Genomic DNA, 18,585 nt, shown 5'->3' on the forward strand with positions numbered 1-18,585 from the left:
TATTTATACAGTAACTATCATGACTATTGATATTTCAGAGGTCCACCAGGGCCAACTACTCTTGCAGTACCTCAGCAGATCGGCACAGGAAGTGTACTGCAGCCGCAGCAGATGCCCATGCAGTACCCGCAGGTGTACGCCCAGAGTATGCCTCCGCAGATGTATTACCCATGCACCAGGGACCTGTACAGATGTATGGAATGCAGGTAAGAAACAAAAATTTGTACTTGAACTTAAAAAAAGCATGATTATGGCATAATTCAACACTTTCCAGGTACATTATAAAAAAATGGTTCCAGGTACATTATTTGGTTTGAAAGTGTTTTATAAAAGCTTAAATCACGTTATGTGTGCTAATGATACTTTTTTAAAAATATTTTCTTAATTTGATAAAAATAGCATGGAACTACTACTAAATGTAGTATGTTGTTTAGGTCCAATTAAAATATTGTCCCTGTTGTTCCTAATTATTGTAACAGTCGCTTATGTTTATTGGTCAAATTGACAAGAAGTTCATCCTGGTAAGTGTCAAAATTTACATGGTATATTTGTTGGGTTTCTTTGTTTGTATATAATAAAAGGATAAATAAATACTCATTATATATAAGGATCAATATATTCTAATGTATTCTTGGGTTTCGCAGCCTCAGGTACCAGAGATGCAGGAGTTGAAATACACACCATCATATCAACCTATTTTAACAGGTGCCCCACAACCTAAAAGGTAAGTTTTGTCATCTTCAAAGCTGCTATTAGTTTAAACATATTTTATTTAGAAAATTAACAGGCATTTATCATTTTACATCACAATATATTTAGATGGGAAAGCAAGCATAACACTATAAATTCCTTTCCATGATGGAGTTTTGTCTTTATTATTTCTCTTTAGTGCATGTAAAATATTGATATGTCAAAAAATGTAAAAAAGAAAGGAAATTGCTCATCAATGTTATAAAGGTATGTTGCTATATCATAGAAGGTGTACCACAACCTTAAAAGTAAGAAGCTTCATCTAGATGGGTTCTAGACCCTTAACTCTCTAAATATCTTAAATGACTTTTCCCAGGTCCTGGGATACACACCATTTATCCATTTTATGGGACAACTTAAAAGTATGTTATTTTGCAAGTGATATACTCAAACAGTATCGACCATATAGATTATACATGGAATCAGTTTAATTAAAATTTATTATATCTGTTTCTATGTCTCGACAATTTTGTTCAGTATTTTGCTGGTGAGTTGTAATTGCTACAAGATTATTAATACATTGTAATTTATCAATTTAACCTGAATTGAATTATAATGCAGAAATAGTTTTTTAAATTTTATAATTGATCATAACATCTGAAGACTGTAAATGATTGGAGATTGGAAATAGTATTTGTGTATTAATATCTTCAGGGGTTCTGGTCTATCTAGAGCAGCCTATGCCAAGTTGTACTCCGTGGGTTTCCCGCCGGTACTGGACCGGAACGGAGAGCCACCAGAGGTCATAGATCCGAACACCCACGTTGTTACAGTTGATTTACAGAGGGAGCTGAATGATCCGCTGCAATGTAACGAGGTTATCTTCCAGTTCCTGGCCTTCTCAAAGTATGTATCCAACTTATTTGAGCCGTGCCATGACAAAACCAACATAATGAGTTTGCGACCAGCATGGATCCAGACCAGCCTGCGCATCCGCGCAGTCTGATCAGGATCCATGCTGTTCGCTATCAGTTTCTTTACTTGTTATAGAGTATGTAAGCGAACAGCATGGATCCTGATCAGACTGCGCGGATACGCAGACTGGTCTGGATCCTTGCTGGTTGCAAACCCATTATGTTGGTTTTGTTGTGACGTGGCTCATTTATAAACCAGGCCTGGAGGTTATAAAACTTTTCCCTGAGTACTGTCTCAAAAGGATTTTCATTGGTCAGAATTCATTCTGTGACAATTTCTGACCAAACAAATACCTGAGATGAGAGTTTGAGCTTTGAGAATTTCTTTATAGCTTCAGACTTTGGTTTTCCAGTGTGAAACTGTAGCTATAGCATTAGTGAATGTTGGCGAGCAGCTGTGTGAGAACAGTTTCTGCTGTGCACAAGTCCATCATTTGTCAGCTTAACTTTCACAGAATAAATCATTAATGTCGTCAAGTGCCTTGGCGCATTTTGTCAGGAATTTATGATTTGGTTTTGTTTGGTTGAAATAATGGCTATTTTAAACATGATTTTGATGAAAAAGTTATTTTGTGACAATTTCATGTAATAAATTATATTTTTTTAGGGTGTATAGTAAATGAGACCTTTTTGTGTGCAGATTAATTGAAGTATAGGAACTTTCAGAGTGAAATATAAATTGTATCACTCACATGTGTCACTCATATAGGAATAATAACAATTATAAAATGTACTTACATGTCTAGAAAAGCTATAAAAAGGGAGAATTTCTTTTGTCAAATGGGATATAGCTTACTTCTCTACATACTGAAAAGATTCTTTAAGATTAATTCTCTTTGAGATATAAACCATATACTTATTATTTATACTCTTTTTATTATATACCATCACAAATCCTTATGAGACAGATTTTTTTTTCCAATTCTAATAATAGACATTTTTAGAAGGTATGTTTTACTTTATGAAAAATAATAGTTGGTAACAGACATAGAGTTACCGGTATGTAAGTGTGGACATTTAAGAACTATGTTGTCTATATCAGACAAAGAGTAAGCTGAAAGTAATTTTATTGTTGTAGAATGATTGATTTTATCGGTGCCTCAGGACCAGAGAAGACAGGGGGAACCGTCTTCTTCTCCTTCCAGTTTTACAGGAACCAGCAAGTCACAACTGAAAGGTAACAAGCCACTCTATGATTGGTTAAATAGTAGTTTTGTTGTTTGTGCAAACAGTACTTCTTTAGAAATATAAGTGTTTGATATTGATTTGGTCTAAGAGGTTCACTGGCTGTTAACCTTAAACACTCTTTTCATAATTAGCCCCTTGTAAAGGTCATTAGGTCTTTAGAATTTAATAAGGGTAAATTTGTTGAATTTTATGGAAAAAAAATATTTATAGACTAAGCATGGCAACATGTAAATGTTAAATCAGGTACTTTATCAAACATACAAGTATTGGTTAACAAAGTTGATAATCAAGTACCCTTTAGGAAAAGAAATATTACTTCATTTTTCCATAGTAAATATGATTATAATGAAATAAGACAATAAAAAAATGTATTAACACATGTAATAACATTTGAATTTAACACAGTGCTATAGGGTAAATTTATGACGTCTTAAGTACTTTCAGTTCATAGTTGTTCATAGTTGTTCATAGTTACTTCCGCTCTCAAGTTTCTGTAATGTACTAGTCCAACCAATGTCTCGAAAGTGTGTGTCATTCATATAGGTGATAACAGCTCAAAATAGTATAACACTGGGTAAAAATGTACCTGTATACATTCTTGTCCACCTGCAGAAAAAAATGGGCATCATAACTGAGCTCTAAGCTTATGGGACAGTTTATATCTGGACTATTCAAAGAATGGGAGAGCTATTGTACTCAACCAGAAGTTGAAGTTACATCCAAAACTACTGAAGGAAAAGGAATGAAACTTATTATATTTATTGGAGAGCATAATAGGAGTTCACTTTTCAAGGCCCATAACTCTAACATGGATTTTGATGGATTATGGCCCTATTTGAAATGAGAAAATTCTACATTATCCAGGCTCTTGTTTTACTATCAAGCATTGAGAATAGACAAGCATGCTGCCCTACTAACAGTACTGTCTGTCACTGTTAATAATATTTCTTTCAGTTTACTAGTATTTACATATAGTTATGGGGGCGTCCGTGGCCAAGTGGTAAAGATTGTTGACTTCAAACCACTTGCCCTTCACCCCTGTGGGTTCAAATCCTGACAGGGACTTTGAATTCTATCATGTAAGGAAACTATCCAGCTAGCTTACAGAACGTCAGTGTTGGTGTGACGTAAAACCCAATAAAACGAACAAACATATAGTTACAAGTTAGTGATGTAAAATATTTTCAGGTTATTGCTGTCTAAGCCTCAGAATGACCTGTCCTCAGATGTTCATGCTATGCCATACATTCTCCAAAAACTTGATAAAGATGGAACATTACTGAAGGGACCACCAGGGTTGGAGGTAAGCCATACATGGACCTGTTGTTATATATATGTTACGATCTTTCTCTTTTCTTTAGTTTTTACGAATTTATTTTAGCTTCATTGTGTTGGGAGCTGTAAGCTTATTGAAATATTCTTGAAACCGTTCAGGAACTAACCAGTACTAAGCAATGAGTGTAAAGTTTCTTGCTCACAGACATAACAGCTTGCCCCTGACAGGGTTCAAACCCACACTGCCAGCAATCTTTAGATTACAAGTCTGACACATCATCTACTCCTCTATGCCACGATTCTTCTCATTTCTTTGTTGCCTTCCCTAAAATGTAATTAGTGATCATGATACATTGTACTTGAAAACCTGAAAATATTTTGAGAAAACTAATTTACTGAAAAATGCTCTCTTTTGGTGTCTAGTTTTGTAAAAGTGAATTCGTTCTTCTGTTATATGTGTTTTTGAAAAATTCTTTGCAGAAGCAAGTTAGTGCCAGTATTATTACCTGAAACACCAAGATTCTTTCATCAAACATTCATATGAACACTCAAAACTAAATTAACAAATATTACATAATATATATTTAGTATTTGACCTTTGATATTCCAGATCCGTTATTTTATGGATCCAGCATTTATGAAGCCTGGTGAAACACAGCTGTTTTTACAACATTTATCACAACAGACGATGTATATAGATGTATGGGACGGAGATTCTCTCTTACCCCTGGGCAGTACTGCAGTAGACTTGAAGGTAATATTAGAAATAAAAGTCTTATTGTGTCCGTCAAAGCGTTTATGAGTTTATATCCCATCTAGATCACTAAATTCTTTGATTCAAGTCCTGGCCTGCTGGCAGCTACGGATGTTACCAGCGCGGATCAAGATGTGTGCTGTTCTGTCAGCACATACATGTATTTTGAAATTTTTGCTAAAAGTGATGAATAGTTTTGTCAGACAAGCCAATTTAAGATATTCAGTGTTGTAAATGTTTAGGAAGCTGTTTAAGCTACCATATGGTAATTGTATTCGTTCTCTCCTGCCAGAAATGAGGTATGGAGAGGAATTTTTAGCTCACCTGTCACAAAGTTACGTGAGCTTTTGTGATCGCTTTTTGTCCGGCGTCTGTCCGTCCGGCGTCGATCCATACAAACCCAGAGGTTCTTGTGTGACTTGGAGAACAATGGGTAACAGTAAATTCTCTTTGATCCTATTCATTCCGTTTTTACTTGTGTGTCTTTTTTAAGCCTTGTGTGACTAAAAATGGCTTAAAAGATCAAAGGAAAAGTCACATAAGTACCATTTCATAAGTACGTCCGTCTGTCCGTCCGTAAACTTTTACTTTAAACAACATCTCATAAACGGCTATACCAATTTTTCATCCAAACTTTACAGGAATGTTCCCTTGGTAGTGAACTTTTTCAAAGAATTTAATTCCATGCAGAACTCTGGTTGCCATGGCAACCAAAAGAGAAAACTTAAAAAATCTTCTTTAAAAAAAAACAGAAAGAGCTACAGCCAAATAATGCCCCAAGGGTCATTGTTTTCCCTATATATGTATATAATGAAAATTTTAAAAAACCCAAATAGCTAGAGTTTAGATATTTAGCTTGAAACATCTTCTAGTGGGTGTCTACCAAGTGTATTCAAATAAAAGCCTTAGGGTCAAAATTGGCCCCACCCAGGGGGTCATTATTTTTTCCTTTTATTTATATAGTAAAAACTTTTAAAAAATCTTTTCTTAAAAACCCACAGAGCTAGAGCTAAAATATTCAGCATGAAACATCTTCTAATGGGTGTCTTCCAAGATTGTACAGAAAAGAGCCCTGGGGTTAAAATTGGCCCCGCCCCGGGTGTCATTGATTTTCCTTATGTGTATAGTAAAAACTGAAAAAATCTTCTTTTAAAAACCCAAAGAGCTAGAGTTTAGATACCATGCATGAAATATCTTCTACTGAGTGTGTACCAAGTTTGAAATGAAATCCCTGGGGTCAAAATTGGTCCGGCTCGGGAGGGGGTGGGGGTTCTTATATGTGTATAGTAAAAACTTGAAAAAAATCTTTTTAAAATCTGCTAGAGTTTAGATATTTATCATGAAACGTCTTCTAATGGGTGTCTACCAAAATTCAAATAAAAGCCCTTGGGTTAAAATTGGCCCTACCCCAATGGCCTTTATGCGGGTGAATGATTTCAGGGCCATCATGGCCCTCTTGTTATCTTAAAACAGCCCTAGTGACACATCGAATAGCATTTGTCCAATGTTAAATGAAGATCTTTTGTATGTTTGATGTATTCAACCAAATATATTGTATGTTCAATAAATCTTATTTGATACATAATACGCAATATGTGAGCCGCATCATGACAAAACCAACATAATGGGTTTGCGACCAGCATGGATTCAGACCAGTCAGTTTCTTAACTTGTTATAGGGTTTGTAAGCAAACAGCATGGATCCTGATCAGACAGCACGGGTGCGCAGGCTGGTCTGAATCATGCTGGCCGCAAGCCTATTATGTGGGTTTTGTCATGGGGCGGCTCATACTATTTGCATAATTTTACATTTCAGTATTTATGCAGAACTGGTATGGAGGCTGTTCAGACAACATTTGAGCTGGACGTCATCTCAACAGAGTATCAAGAAGATCCAAACCTTGCTCATGGTGAGGCAGGAGCTGGTGGGGTCAGGCCCGCCAATGTCCAATCTGTGGTCAGAGGCAAACTTCATCTTAGACTGGCAAATATTGGTCACCCAACTGACCCTAAAAGCACTCACACAGGTATTTACTATTACAATACATACTCGGCTATAAGTCTGTGAAACATGGGTATTGATATTGTTTGTAATGGTACCCTGAGACTTATAACCGCGTACTAGAATATTTATTTGAATTTAAAAGAACTTTACATCCTTCAGAATAAAATGACTGGATTTACAGATAAAGTAGTTTCATACTTAAACATTCTTGTCATGAAAAGAAAGATTACTGTTTGTCTATAGAGGATATTATGTATTCCAGGAATGCCTACATTACCCACATTCACGATGGACCCACATGGTAAAATATATAGTTGCCCCTCTAAACTAGCATTTTCACAATTCTGTGTTGTATTATAAACTCATGAGTGCAATCAAACAATCACCTTTTGACACACAGTACACATGTTGTCCTTGATATACATGTGTCCATCTATTGGGTAGTATCCTGTGGGTTTGATATACAGTTACCAGGCAGAGCACATGATCAGTTGTGATTTTGTGAAGACAAGAATGATGGTGGGGTTAGAGGATTTTACTTAAATTTCTCTGGCAATTTGAACAATTTTATTGTCATTAGCAGAGCATCCGGAGTTTGAAACCTTTTACTCCTCGTACGTTGTGCACCTTGTTCATGTGTCTTTAAATAAGAACAATTTGAAAAAAAATTATTTATCCTCCGCTGCTTTTTCAAGTGAAGAATATGAGGAGTTGTTAAGAAATTTTATAGATATACTATGCTATTCCTTGAGTAAAATAGTTCATTTACAGAAATTTATTGAAATCTATGAAATTCTTACTGAATTTTGGATTTGTCTAATTTGAATAAAGGAATGAATGAAGTATTTAGGGGAAGCTGCAGGTCAAGTAAAGTTGGTATTTTCTTTTAAAAAACTGCCAGTTTTTTTTATTGGCATTTAATGTGCATATTGTGACTACCTTTACTCAACTTCATTAATTCATGATAAGTGACCCATAGAGGACTTGTGTGGCATGTTAAATTACATTTCATAGTTTAAAATACAACACAAAAATTAAATGTTGTTGCAGAAGCTGTTGTAAATATTCTAGATTAAATAGATTAAATATATTCTAGAATATTCTTCACATATAGAACATTGATAGTATTGATTCTATATTCTAGAATCTCCAGTAAATCTAGATCTCAGTTTTAGCAATCTTTAGAATGGTGTCAGAATTATTATTCTATAGAAAGCCTATAATATTAAGATTTCTGTGTTTAGTACATATACATGTAAAATAGAAATTCTATTTTCTAGACATAAAATAGATATTTTACATGTATATTCTAGAATGCTGAATGTGATTCTACATTCTAGATAGTTAATGTAGATAGATTAGAGCAGTTTTTAATTAGATACAACAATCAAAACAACAACTACAACAACTAAATACTAACTGAAAAAATATCTTTTAACAGGAGATCAGTTTAATATCAACAATCTTTTGTTTCAGTACTTCTATCGTCCTTTTAACACTATGATTTCATTCAACTCCTTTCTTTTCCCTGTTTAACACCTGTCTGATGAAAGTATTTTCTGAACTAATATAATACATAATGTACACTGTATATGAAACAGAGCTTTAATATATGCTTGTTTACTGTCAAAAGAACAGACAAATATTCTAATTGTTACCATGGTAAAGTAAAGGGGCATGCCTCCCCAACTTGATTAATTGATATTCATGAAATTTTCATCAAGTGGTGCATACATTATTCTCAAACTTCATGTATAAAAACAGTATTTTTTACACACTAATGAAATTACTTATTATAGGGTGTATGTGGCCCCAAAGTGACTTCAAGTCACACCTAAAGTCTTCCTCCACCAGGAAAACTGGAAAGTCGCCATATGACCTATATTGTGTTTGTGCAGCTCATCCCTCCTGCACCTTGCCCTTAAAGATGATATAATTGAAAATTAAGTAATTCACCCTTTTTTAGTGGCAAGTTCCCTGAAGTTACTTAAAAGGTTTCTAAAGTTTCTCCTTGGTTAAAAAAAAATTGATTTCTGAGTTAGGAAATTAAATTGATGTGTTTTACTTTAGGCTGCTAGAAAGTTTGAAAAGATATATAGAGTTGAATCACATATAATGCATGTGCTATTGTCTTTAAAAATGGTTAGTACTGTCTCAGGTTCATTACATGAATATTGTTTGTTGGCACTCTGCCAATAATTTCGTGTAATGTCTGGTAGATGAAGAAAATTGATCTTGACCTTGCTTATTATAGAAAATGGTCAATAAAATAAACATAAAGTATGAAATCTAAGACAGAACTAACCTTTATATATATGTGTGTGTCTGTACGTCTTTTGTTGTTTTACTGTCGTAGATCCTTGTATAATTTGTAGTTTATTCATTTCTCTCTACATTTCAGCATATATTAGCCTTCCGAGTAAAAGTTTTCAGATAGTCTCTCAGACGGCCAGTAACTCCGCCTTCGGGGGCGGGAGTCTGATTGCAGGCGGAGTTGAAACTACTCATGGTAAATGAATGATTTTGCGGCAGATGTGAATTGAGAGCTTGGCATTGTTGCTTTTTAAAAGTTTTTCTTTAAATCTGTTTTAATGTGTGATAATTGTGACTTGTCAGTAATTCTTTTTAACTCCCTTTGCCATATAAATGATGAAGTAACACTTACCATGCTTAATGCTTATTGGATGGACTTGTCTATCTTGTAGGTCAGTCATTTTTTTTATAAAATTTTGCCTGTCTTTTATTGATTATGTATACAAAATAGTTTATTTTTATCAAATTCCGCATTTTGATGTGTTTAATTTAATATTTGGCATAATCACATAAATAAGTGTTCTTATCACATAAACCACAGGGCAGGAGTGTTTTTTATAAAGCAGTTTAATAAAAAACAATGTTACACTAGTGTTATGTAGTCGTTTATGTTATATAAACATAGTGTAAAAGGACATATGATAGTGTTACACTATAAGCTCGTCATTGAAAAATGGCTCATTTGACTGTAATAAATTGTTCTTATTTTGGATAGGAGATGGAGTATTATACATGTATTTGTGTAGATTCAATACAAAATTTATTGAACTAGTTGAATAGAAGAATATTATAATTTTATCCAACTTGTTTAATGAATTTAGTATTAAATATTCATATTCTCATTCAATATCTTCTCTTTTTATGGCATGTGGATGTAGTTTAAACTTACTGCACTGGTGTTGGGTAGCTTAGTGCACTTATTTAGTTGGGAATTGTTTTGTTTCAGTTACCTCCCTTTGTGATTGTGTTTAAGTTACTTCCCTTTGTATTTGTTTGTATTTGTTTTGACAGTGTTTTTTCTTTGAGTGTGTTACATGTTCATAAAATATAGGAAAAATGTGGGGGGAAAAAAACACACACACAAAACACTAGCTGGAATATTAAAAAATATATTTAGGATTATTGACTGATTTTTTTTCTATCCCTTTTAGCTCAGGTTAAAGGGCATAAAATATGTCAATTGGGAAAGAAAAGAGCAGCATAAACGGCAAAATTATGCACTTTATAATAAAAACTAATATTTTTGCACTTTATAATAAAAACTAATATTTTGAGTCTATTTTTGAAAAATAGGCATTTTCTGGCATTGGTAACTGGTTGATTTACCAGACCAAGCTAAAGATAGGCAAAAAGCCCACAGTACTTGTAATTGGAAACAAACATTTCCTTCAATTTTGTGTCTCTCTCTAGATAACCTAGTGATCTACTAACCTTTTAACCTTTAAAGATAGCCAAATTTGATGATGAAAGACTTTAGACCCCTATATAATATATGGAAGGGTTCAAATAAGTAGAATTTGTTCAATGAAACTTTTATATAAGTTTAGTCTTTTTTGTAAGGAAAGACAGTCAATCTTTTTAATAAATATTCTTTTGTTAACCAGAATACTTTTGATTAAATATATTCTGTTTCATGTAAGAAACACTTTGATTAACCTGTGTCAAGCTAGAAACACTTAGAGTAATAACCTTTTGTAGGAAAGAAACACTTTTTATTAATCTAATTCATGCAAGTAAAAACATTTATTACTCTGTTTAAGGCAATAAACACTTCCATTATGACCTTTTTCTTTCAATTAACACTTTTAATACTGTTTTTACTTATCTTTAGGAGTTCCGATTAAAAAACGTGTGGCACGTGCCCACCATGTAGCTGAAAATAATCGGGATGTGGCGTCGCTTTTGTTCTCAAAACGAGAAGAGTTGGAGCAAGTAACAGAGTCTAATAGAGAAGCTGACTCAGAGCGGCAACGTAAACTAGCTAGAATGGCAGCATTGAGGAACTTAGATGGTGGAATTGAAAAACCTCAGACACTTATGGTATGTGTTCAAAATAGGGGTGTCAAGTTTATCCATTTACCTAAAAACGAGACCAACAGATGAAGAATATTATAAATTGGTTTTTAACATTACTTTTATTTCTTTATGACAAGATATGACATTTTCTTTGTATATTAAATGTATTTAATTCTGATTGCATGCTATCTCAATGTGTACTGTACAGTGTGATCCTAACACACGGCAGTTACTCCACGACGGAAAGCTCTTGTGTCCACTAACTGTTGTATTACACATGATAAAATTTTACAGGCTCACAAACAGATTAAGACAGAGAGAGCCAGAGACCTGAAGACACTGGAGATATATCGTATGCAGACAAAGAAAGACGGCATCGAGGCAATGTTGAGTCAATCTATCACAACAGAGCATACTATTCATCCATCATTCGGTACATCGGAGTTCTTCGAGTTTGTTCTACGCAACCCATTCAATGTGGAGCATACTGTGAAAATAGAGTGGGAGACCAAGAACTTACAGTAAGTGTTTCTGTAACTGTTGGTGTAATATATATCTGTTGTTTGTATTAACCATTGACATCTCTGCTTACGAGAATGGTGAAAGTTGGTGAGCGGGTCGGTGTCTAGGCAAGCATCAGCAATCATATCTATTTGCAACAACTACATTTCTCAAAGGCATTTGTTATTGGCAGTATGGTCAAGTAGTTGATCTAAGGATTGACATGTAGGCTAATAGTAGGATATTAAATGTGATATGAAATTTTTTGACACACTTTGGCTTACCGGTATATATAATATTGGAAGAAAACTAAAGTTTAATCACTTGTTTCAAGCTGATTTGTTCTGGTATGGCAGTATTTACATAGTTATTTATAAATCTGTGCGAAAAAAGACAAATTGTTGCATCTGTGAAGAGCCAAGTTTGCATTTATGCCATTAAAAGATGGCTGTGTCACTTTGTTTATAGCCAAATTTGCAAACACGTTTTTAAAAGATGGGCTGCCTGTCTATGATTTTCAGCTCTTTATTGCAGGAGGATAAAACTTGTTTGCTCCTGTTGCATAATAGTAACATGTACAAAATTATTGACCTCATTCTTACTTTTGATGAAACAATGATTTATACAAGGATGAGGCTTGAAATACAAAAATAAAGTTAAAATTGTACCTTTAATAAATGATATCTAAGTTAAATCATTATAACATATTTGTATACATATATATTAAAAGTTTGTTGTTGTTATTTAAGTTGTGTGACAGATACTAGAGAGTGGCGTTACTTCAAGCAGTTATATCAGATACAGTCGTCCATGGAAGAAGGCATGTTCACCAGCGAGACTAAAGCTCACTATCCGGAGGTCTTCCTACGACCCAAAGAAACCGTCAACATTCCGTTCAAATACCTTTCTTTCCTGGCTGATCAGTCTGCTAAACCTCAGGTACAAATTTAAACTGAACTCAAGTGAGGGATTTATATGACATGACGAAACTGGGTCAGAGGTTACAAAGAAATTTTCATTGCTCATACTCAGATCTCAGGCATTTGATTGGTATAAAATTGCCCCTGATTGTACACTAACCAATGAAAATCATGAGATTTGAGACGGAACTCAGAAATAAAAGTTTGATAACCTTGAGGCCAGGGCCTAAGGTTATAAAGAAATTTTTTGAGGTCAAACTACAATCTCAAGTATATGATAAGTCAGAAACTGACACAAAATGTTCATTGACCAATGAAAATCCCTAGATTTGAGACAGAACTCAAAAAGAAAGTTTTATAACCTCCAGGCCAGGACTCTTAATGACCTTCAAATTATCAAAATGTAGGACATTTCACTAACAGTGTTGGTTAATGACAGTTAAATTATCGATGCTTAAGTGTTTAAGTGGCACAGCTTATATGTTAGTAATAATAGACTCAAAATTAAACCTTGTTATCAATAATAATAGACTTTAAATTATACCTAGTTATCTATTTATTTCAGGGGCCTGTTGATCCATTTAGACAGACGATGAAAACAAGTAAAAGTAATCACACTGATTACTTGAAACCAAAAACAATAAAGGTAAGTGTTTAGATTATTTTGTTATTTGTTTATTGAAATTAAAAAGTTAAATGTTCAACTCTTATTGCATTTCATTATTTTGGGAGTTTAACATAATTATTTGATTAATGTCAGATAGACTGTGAACACTACTAGTATGGATGATATTATCAACCAATTATCTCAGTATGGAGATAGTTAACATGGGTTATGGTCAGCTAATTGGCATGAAAAAAGATAGTCATTTTGCCTATAGACAATTTTTTTGCATTGGTTACAGCAACTTAGCTTAGAGAAGAAGTTTACATTAGTTACAGCCTCTTACCTTAGAAATTTTTTTTTTTCATTGGTAACAGCCACTTGGCTTAGAAAAAAGCAATTCATTCATAAAAGGCACACGGCAATGATGTCACTTAAAAGACGCGACTTGACTTACATGGGGGTGTTAGAGTTTTCTAGCACCAGTGTAAATGGTAGATAATCCTGTCTGATATGCAAGAAACTCCTGTCTGATATGCAAGAAAAACTTATATATTATAATAATATATTTATTTACAGGTATATTTTAATAGTGACGATGGGAAGCCATTGGCTATATTATTACTAAAGATTGAGCCACAGCCACATGTGATTGACCAAACATTCAGATTCCAAAGTCCCGAACAAACGTTCCTAAAGAAATCAATCAGGTTGCCACCTTTGGATAGTCTGCCAGGTAACAAAAGGGTTTTGTAGTTAGACTTTTTTCAAAGAAAAGTGGGTCATATCTCATCCTGATAGTTATGGCACACAAACTTGAAATTCTATAAAATTACCAATGTTAATGATAATACACCTTATACAGTATAAATAAACATTATACTATATAGGGGGTATATTTTGGATATTATCATTAATATTGATAGAATTTCAAGCTCTTGTGTGATTAATAAACCTGCATTTTCTTAGTTCTGTAAGCACTATTTATAAAACTTCAGTCATGATTTTAGGATAGTATTTATTAGACACTTGTTTTACCCCTTTGTGGTCTTAAATATACCTGAGTTTTGCTAGTTCTATTTTCCAAAACTACAGAAGTTTTGTACTTGAAACATCTAAAATGTCCTTGCAGGTACACATATAGATCATTAGTTGAGACCCATAGCTCTGAAATTAACTGCAATTTATCCTTTTTTGAACCTACTAAATTCTTGAATAGCCTGTGCATGAAAAATATGTGAGCTCTAACAGTACAACAAGTTTTCTTTCTATTCAGTTAACTTTATGCTTTTGAAGAATAATGCAAAAACTGCATTAAATTCATCCAATTCTAGTTTGTATCAACCTACCAGCCCTAAAGTTTAAGGTCACATACAAGAGATTGAAAATCTTTTCAATTTACTGCCTAATCATTATTGTTTGTAGAGCACTAATGTTTGTGGTATTTATTGATAGGTTAGTCTGGGAAGTTCCAATGAAATTTAATTTTGTCTGGTGTGAGATTATTTTTGCCGTACATTGTTTGTACATTGTCTTTTTTTTGCAAAAAAAAACAACAGGCTATCCTTAAATTAAAAAAAAACAACAACAACAATTACGTCCTTTCTGACAGAACTGCAAAATTTTATGCCAACAAACTGAAGTGAATTCATGGTAACTTTTAAGAGGTATATTATCAAACTCTCATCGCCCAATTTGTTATTGTTCAGTTGTTTTAGTTATACAAATTCATTTTAGTTTGATTGCGTTGGAAACTATGGAAACATTCTCAAATCCATTCCTGGAACCTACCTGTACTAAGCAATGAATGTTAAGTTTCTTGCCAAAGGAAACAACGGCTTGCCCCTGACAGGGTTTGAATCTATGTGGTCAGCAATCCTTAAATTACTAGTCTGATGCGTTACCCACTCGGCCTGGCCGCCACTCTGTGTTCAATAGTTTTACCACGGGGCCTTACATTAATAAATGTTTTTACCTATGGATATATAATTACAGGAGCACCTGTTGGTAGTGGTAATGTTGTACATACAGTAGCTAGATGTAGCGACCCAAATATTATCTGTGATACCAAAACAACTCAACCTGGTGAACCTCAAGATGTCTTCATCAAGGTATTTTGTTATTCTTATTTGTACTTACAGATAAATCAGTTTAATTCAAAAATGGGGGTAGGTTTTAAATGGTACAGAACCATAATTATGTAGGTTATCCAAAAATTTGCAAAATAATTGTTTTGTAACAAGATTATATAAGAATAAGATAACATGCTCAAAATCAGGTCTTATACCACACAAATAATACTATAAATAATACATAATAAATTCAATTTTTTGGTCCAAAAAAAGGTTAAGAGTTAGGATTATTTGATGATTGATCTGCAATTCAGGGATCTAAAGTCTTTTAGGAAAAAATGGCACACAATTTTATGCAATGGACAGGGATTTATAACACTTGCAGCAACAGAGTCTACCCATGCAACCAGTGCAAGATCAAGATTGGTATATATTTTGAAAATTTCCCTAAAGAACTGACAAATGAGAGTTAATAAAACAATAATAAAATGCAAGCTGGACGCTAAAATATGTTGATATATATAGCATGTTATATAATTTTGATTCAGGTTCCCCTTGGAGCGTCTCCTCAGATTAAGAGATTTTTCATGGCAGTGTACCTTGATCCATTTATGGCAAGACCGATACAGATCTGGCAGTTTTATGTACACGCACTACAGCGAGTGGACGTGTCTGCCGTAGAGGGACAGACCAGCAGGTTCTCACTGTTGCTAAGGTACGCATTTATAACTAACAAGTCTGTTACTGCATGTATACATTCTGACTTTTTCAATATGATAAAGTGTTTTAAAAGTTTCATCAAAAATCTTGTGCAATTTTTGACTTACTTTTGTGTTTAGCTTTGTGAAAACGATTTTTCTGCATTTGATAAGTCTTGTCCAAAAATCTAAATTGGATAATGTTTTCTATTACAGGGGTACGCAGGCATCAAGACTGGTGAAGTGTTTCTCGTCACATCCTGATGAAATGACACTTTACCCTACAGAGCAGTTTATGTTGGCGGCAGGTGCTGTACACGAGCTCAACGTTGCCGTGCGACCAATGCAGGAGGGCAGCAAATTCTTCTACATCAATGTCGTTGATGTCGAATTTCATCAGTTAGTGCGCACATGGCTTATCTGTGTCAGCTCACGTGCACCGATGATCTCACGCGCATTTGAACTTATTTTGCCAGTAGGCGGCGGGAAAGGATGCAGTAAGAAAATATCGTACACAAATCCTTACCCTCACAAAAAGACATTTCTCCTTCACTCTAATCGAGAAGATCTGCTTCAGTTTAAAGAATCTACAATGGAGATTGATGGAGGCGGTTCAGCAACTATCGGACTCCGGTTTGTCCCTATCCAGCAAGCAGGAACTGCTGAAATTCTCGTGTTTATAAATGATGATGAAGATAAAAATGAGGAAACATTTAGAGTCTCCGCTGTGTATCAGAGAATGTAGATATGATATTAGATATTTTATAATTTAGACAAACAAATAAAAAGGATATTTGTTACCAGTCTACAATCTCAGGTTACTGATTGGTCGATGTAAGTTTCAAGTTTGAAATCAACCAATGAAATGGCCGCACTGTTAGACTGGTATTAAAAAGAAAAATGTGCTTAATATTATATAAATGCCTTATAGAACTTTACATATTATACCAATATTGGGTAAAGTTGAATGACTGAAGTTAATATTGTGAAAAACTTATGATTGAATTTATTGCATTTCATTTTACACATGAGAAAGGCTCATATTATTTGTTGATGAATTCAGATCTGATACATCGTGTAGATATGTTTGTATTGTATAGTTACAGTGAAGAATGTATTTATTTGGCAGCAAACATAAAAACTATATGTGAATATTTAAATTTATTATACATATATATGTATTGTACCTTGCCAAGAAACACCTATGTGCTTTACTACCTAATCATATCATGTTGTCCGTCCATTGTTTACACTAAAAGGTTTTTAGTCATTTTGTGGCTTTAATATAAGTTGCTTTGTTATAAAAACAGCACAAGAGTTCAGTACAGTTCTTTGGTCTCAAAATAATGACAGTTATGAGATTTTTTCCCAATGTACCCTCCATTATTATACTATGATGTCTACCTTTACTCTATATATTATGAACTGCTCAATGATATCAAAAACCTTTACGTTATAATGAAAAATTTCAAATAGTCATTAAAGAAGGAAGTGGTATCATTAAAGAGGGAAGTGGTATCATCTAAGAGGGAAGTGGTATCATGTTAGAGGGAAGTGGTATCATTTAAGAGGGAAGTGGTATCATTTTAGAGGGAAATGGTATCATTTAAGATGGAAGTGGTTAATTAAAGAGGGAAGTGGCATCATTAAAGAGGGGAGGGGGAGAGGTGTCATGAAAGAGGGAAGTGGTTTCATTAAAGAGGGAAGTGGTTTCATTAAAGAGGGAAGTGGTATCAAGACATACTAATCTCAAAAAACAGACTTGTAGTTTACTACAATAAATCTTGTATATTTTTTAACTTGAAGACTGTGATACTTTTTAAAAAATATTTTAATCTTGCTTTTTATCATACTTTTAGACTTTGTCTCATTTTTCTTTTACATGTGAAACTTCTTTTGTGTCAGTTACATTAGAGATATAATGTGTTGTGATGTATCGTGTCAGTATGTAAAGATATGTTTATTTATTGGAGTGATAGTAAAATTTGTACACATTTAGATGCCAAACATAGCTATATGAATAAATATAAAAAGTATAAATACTATTTTATATGTTGTTTTCAATTAAGTCTGCAACCATTGAACTCAGTTGGTGAATATGGTGGTTAAAGAGGCAGATTTTGAATCCCGTACATTTTAATGAATTTTTAGAGAGCATATAGTCGCCGCTTTGACGGTATGTCAAAGAGGTATCAACAAGAAACTTAGTTGGTAGATAGATCTCATAAAATAGAAGTGCATTGGATAAAACCATAACATTACCTTGCCTACTTTTGGGAGTAATGCCCAATTTTCATCTTTGTCGAGCCCGCTTGCGTTGAGCTTGACTAGTCCCCACTTTTAATGTATAGTTTGGTATAGGTGCGTCTGTCCATCCAGATTTGTCTGGTTTATATCTTGCTCATTCATTGAGGATTACAAAATAAATTGGTACAGGTGTTCACCATGACCCAGGTCAAAGTTTAAATAGAAAAATCAAAATTTTTCCACACTGCATCATGCTAATGCTTTGAAATAAGCTTATTATTCAGAGGCTTTTTATCAAGCCTGATAAATGCTCTGAGCTGGACATTGTT

The 18,585-nt window shown here is 33.8% G+C and overlaps 1 protein-coding gene across 1 annotated transcript in view; it reads left to right on the forward strand.

The window, feature by feature from the left end:
- The window catches only part of LOC132733330 (nephrocystin-4-like), a 48,646-nt gene extending 30,592 nt beyond the window's left edge, over positions 1-18,054 (forward strand). Inside the window, exons 11-28 of the mRNA XM_060719966.1 lie at positions 39-206; positions 275-299; positions 645-724; positions 1,405-1,596; positions 2,743-2,841; positions 4,041-4,155; positions 4,738-4,881; positions 6,697-6,907; positions 7,148-7,186; positions 9,287-9,394; positions 11,030-11,238; positions 11,509-11,735; positions 12,465-12,654; positions 13,201-13,281; positions 13,819-13,975; positions 15,235-15,350; positions 15,860-16,026; positions 16,226-18,054. Coding sequence (XP_060575949.1) covers positions 39-206; positions 275-299; positions 645-724; positions 1,405-1,596; positions 2,743-2,841; positions 4,041-4,155; positions 4,738-4,881; positions 6,697-6,907; positions 7,148-7,186; positions 9,287-9,394; positions 11,030-11,238; positions 11,509-11,735; positions 12,465-12,654; positions 13,201-13,281; positions 13,819-13,975; positions 15,235-15,350; positions 15,860-16,026; positions 16,226-16,754 — 2,857 coding nt within the window. The 3' untranslated portion in view covers positions 16,755-18,054. The remainder of the gene's footprint in view (positions 1-38; positions 207-274; positions 300-644; positions 725-1,404; positions 1,597-2,742; positions 2,842-4,040; positions 4,156-4,737; positions 4,882-6,696; positions 6,908-7,147; positions 7,187-9,286; positions 9,395-11,029; positions 11,239-11,508; positions 11,736-12,464; positions 12,655-13,200; positions 13,282-13,818; positions 13,976-15,234; positions 15,351-15,859; positions 16,027-16,225) is intronic.
- The last annotated feature ends 531 nt before the right edge of the window (positions 18,055-18,585 follow it).

This window comes from Ruditapes philippinarum, unplaced genomic scaffold (genome assembly GCF_026571515.1).
Source record: "Ruditapes philippinarum isolate M1 unplaced genomic scaffold, ASM2657151v2 ctg4630_1_1_1_1, whole genome shotgun sequence".
NCBI lineage: Eukaryota > Metazoa > Mollusca > Bivalvia > Venerida > Veneridae > Ruditapes > Ruditapes philippinarum.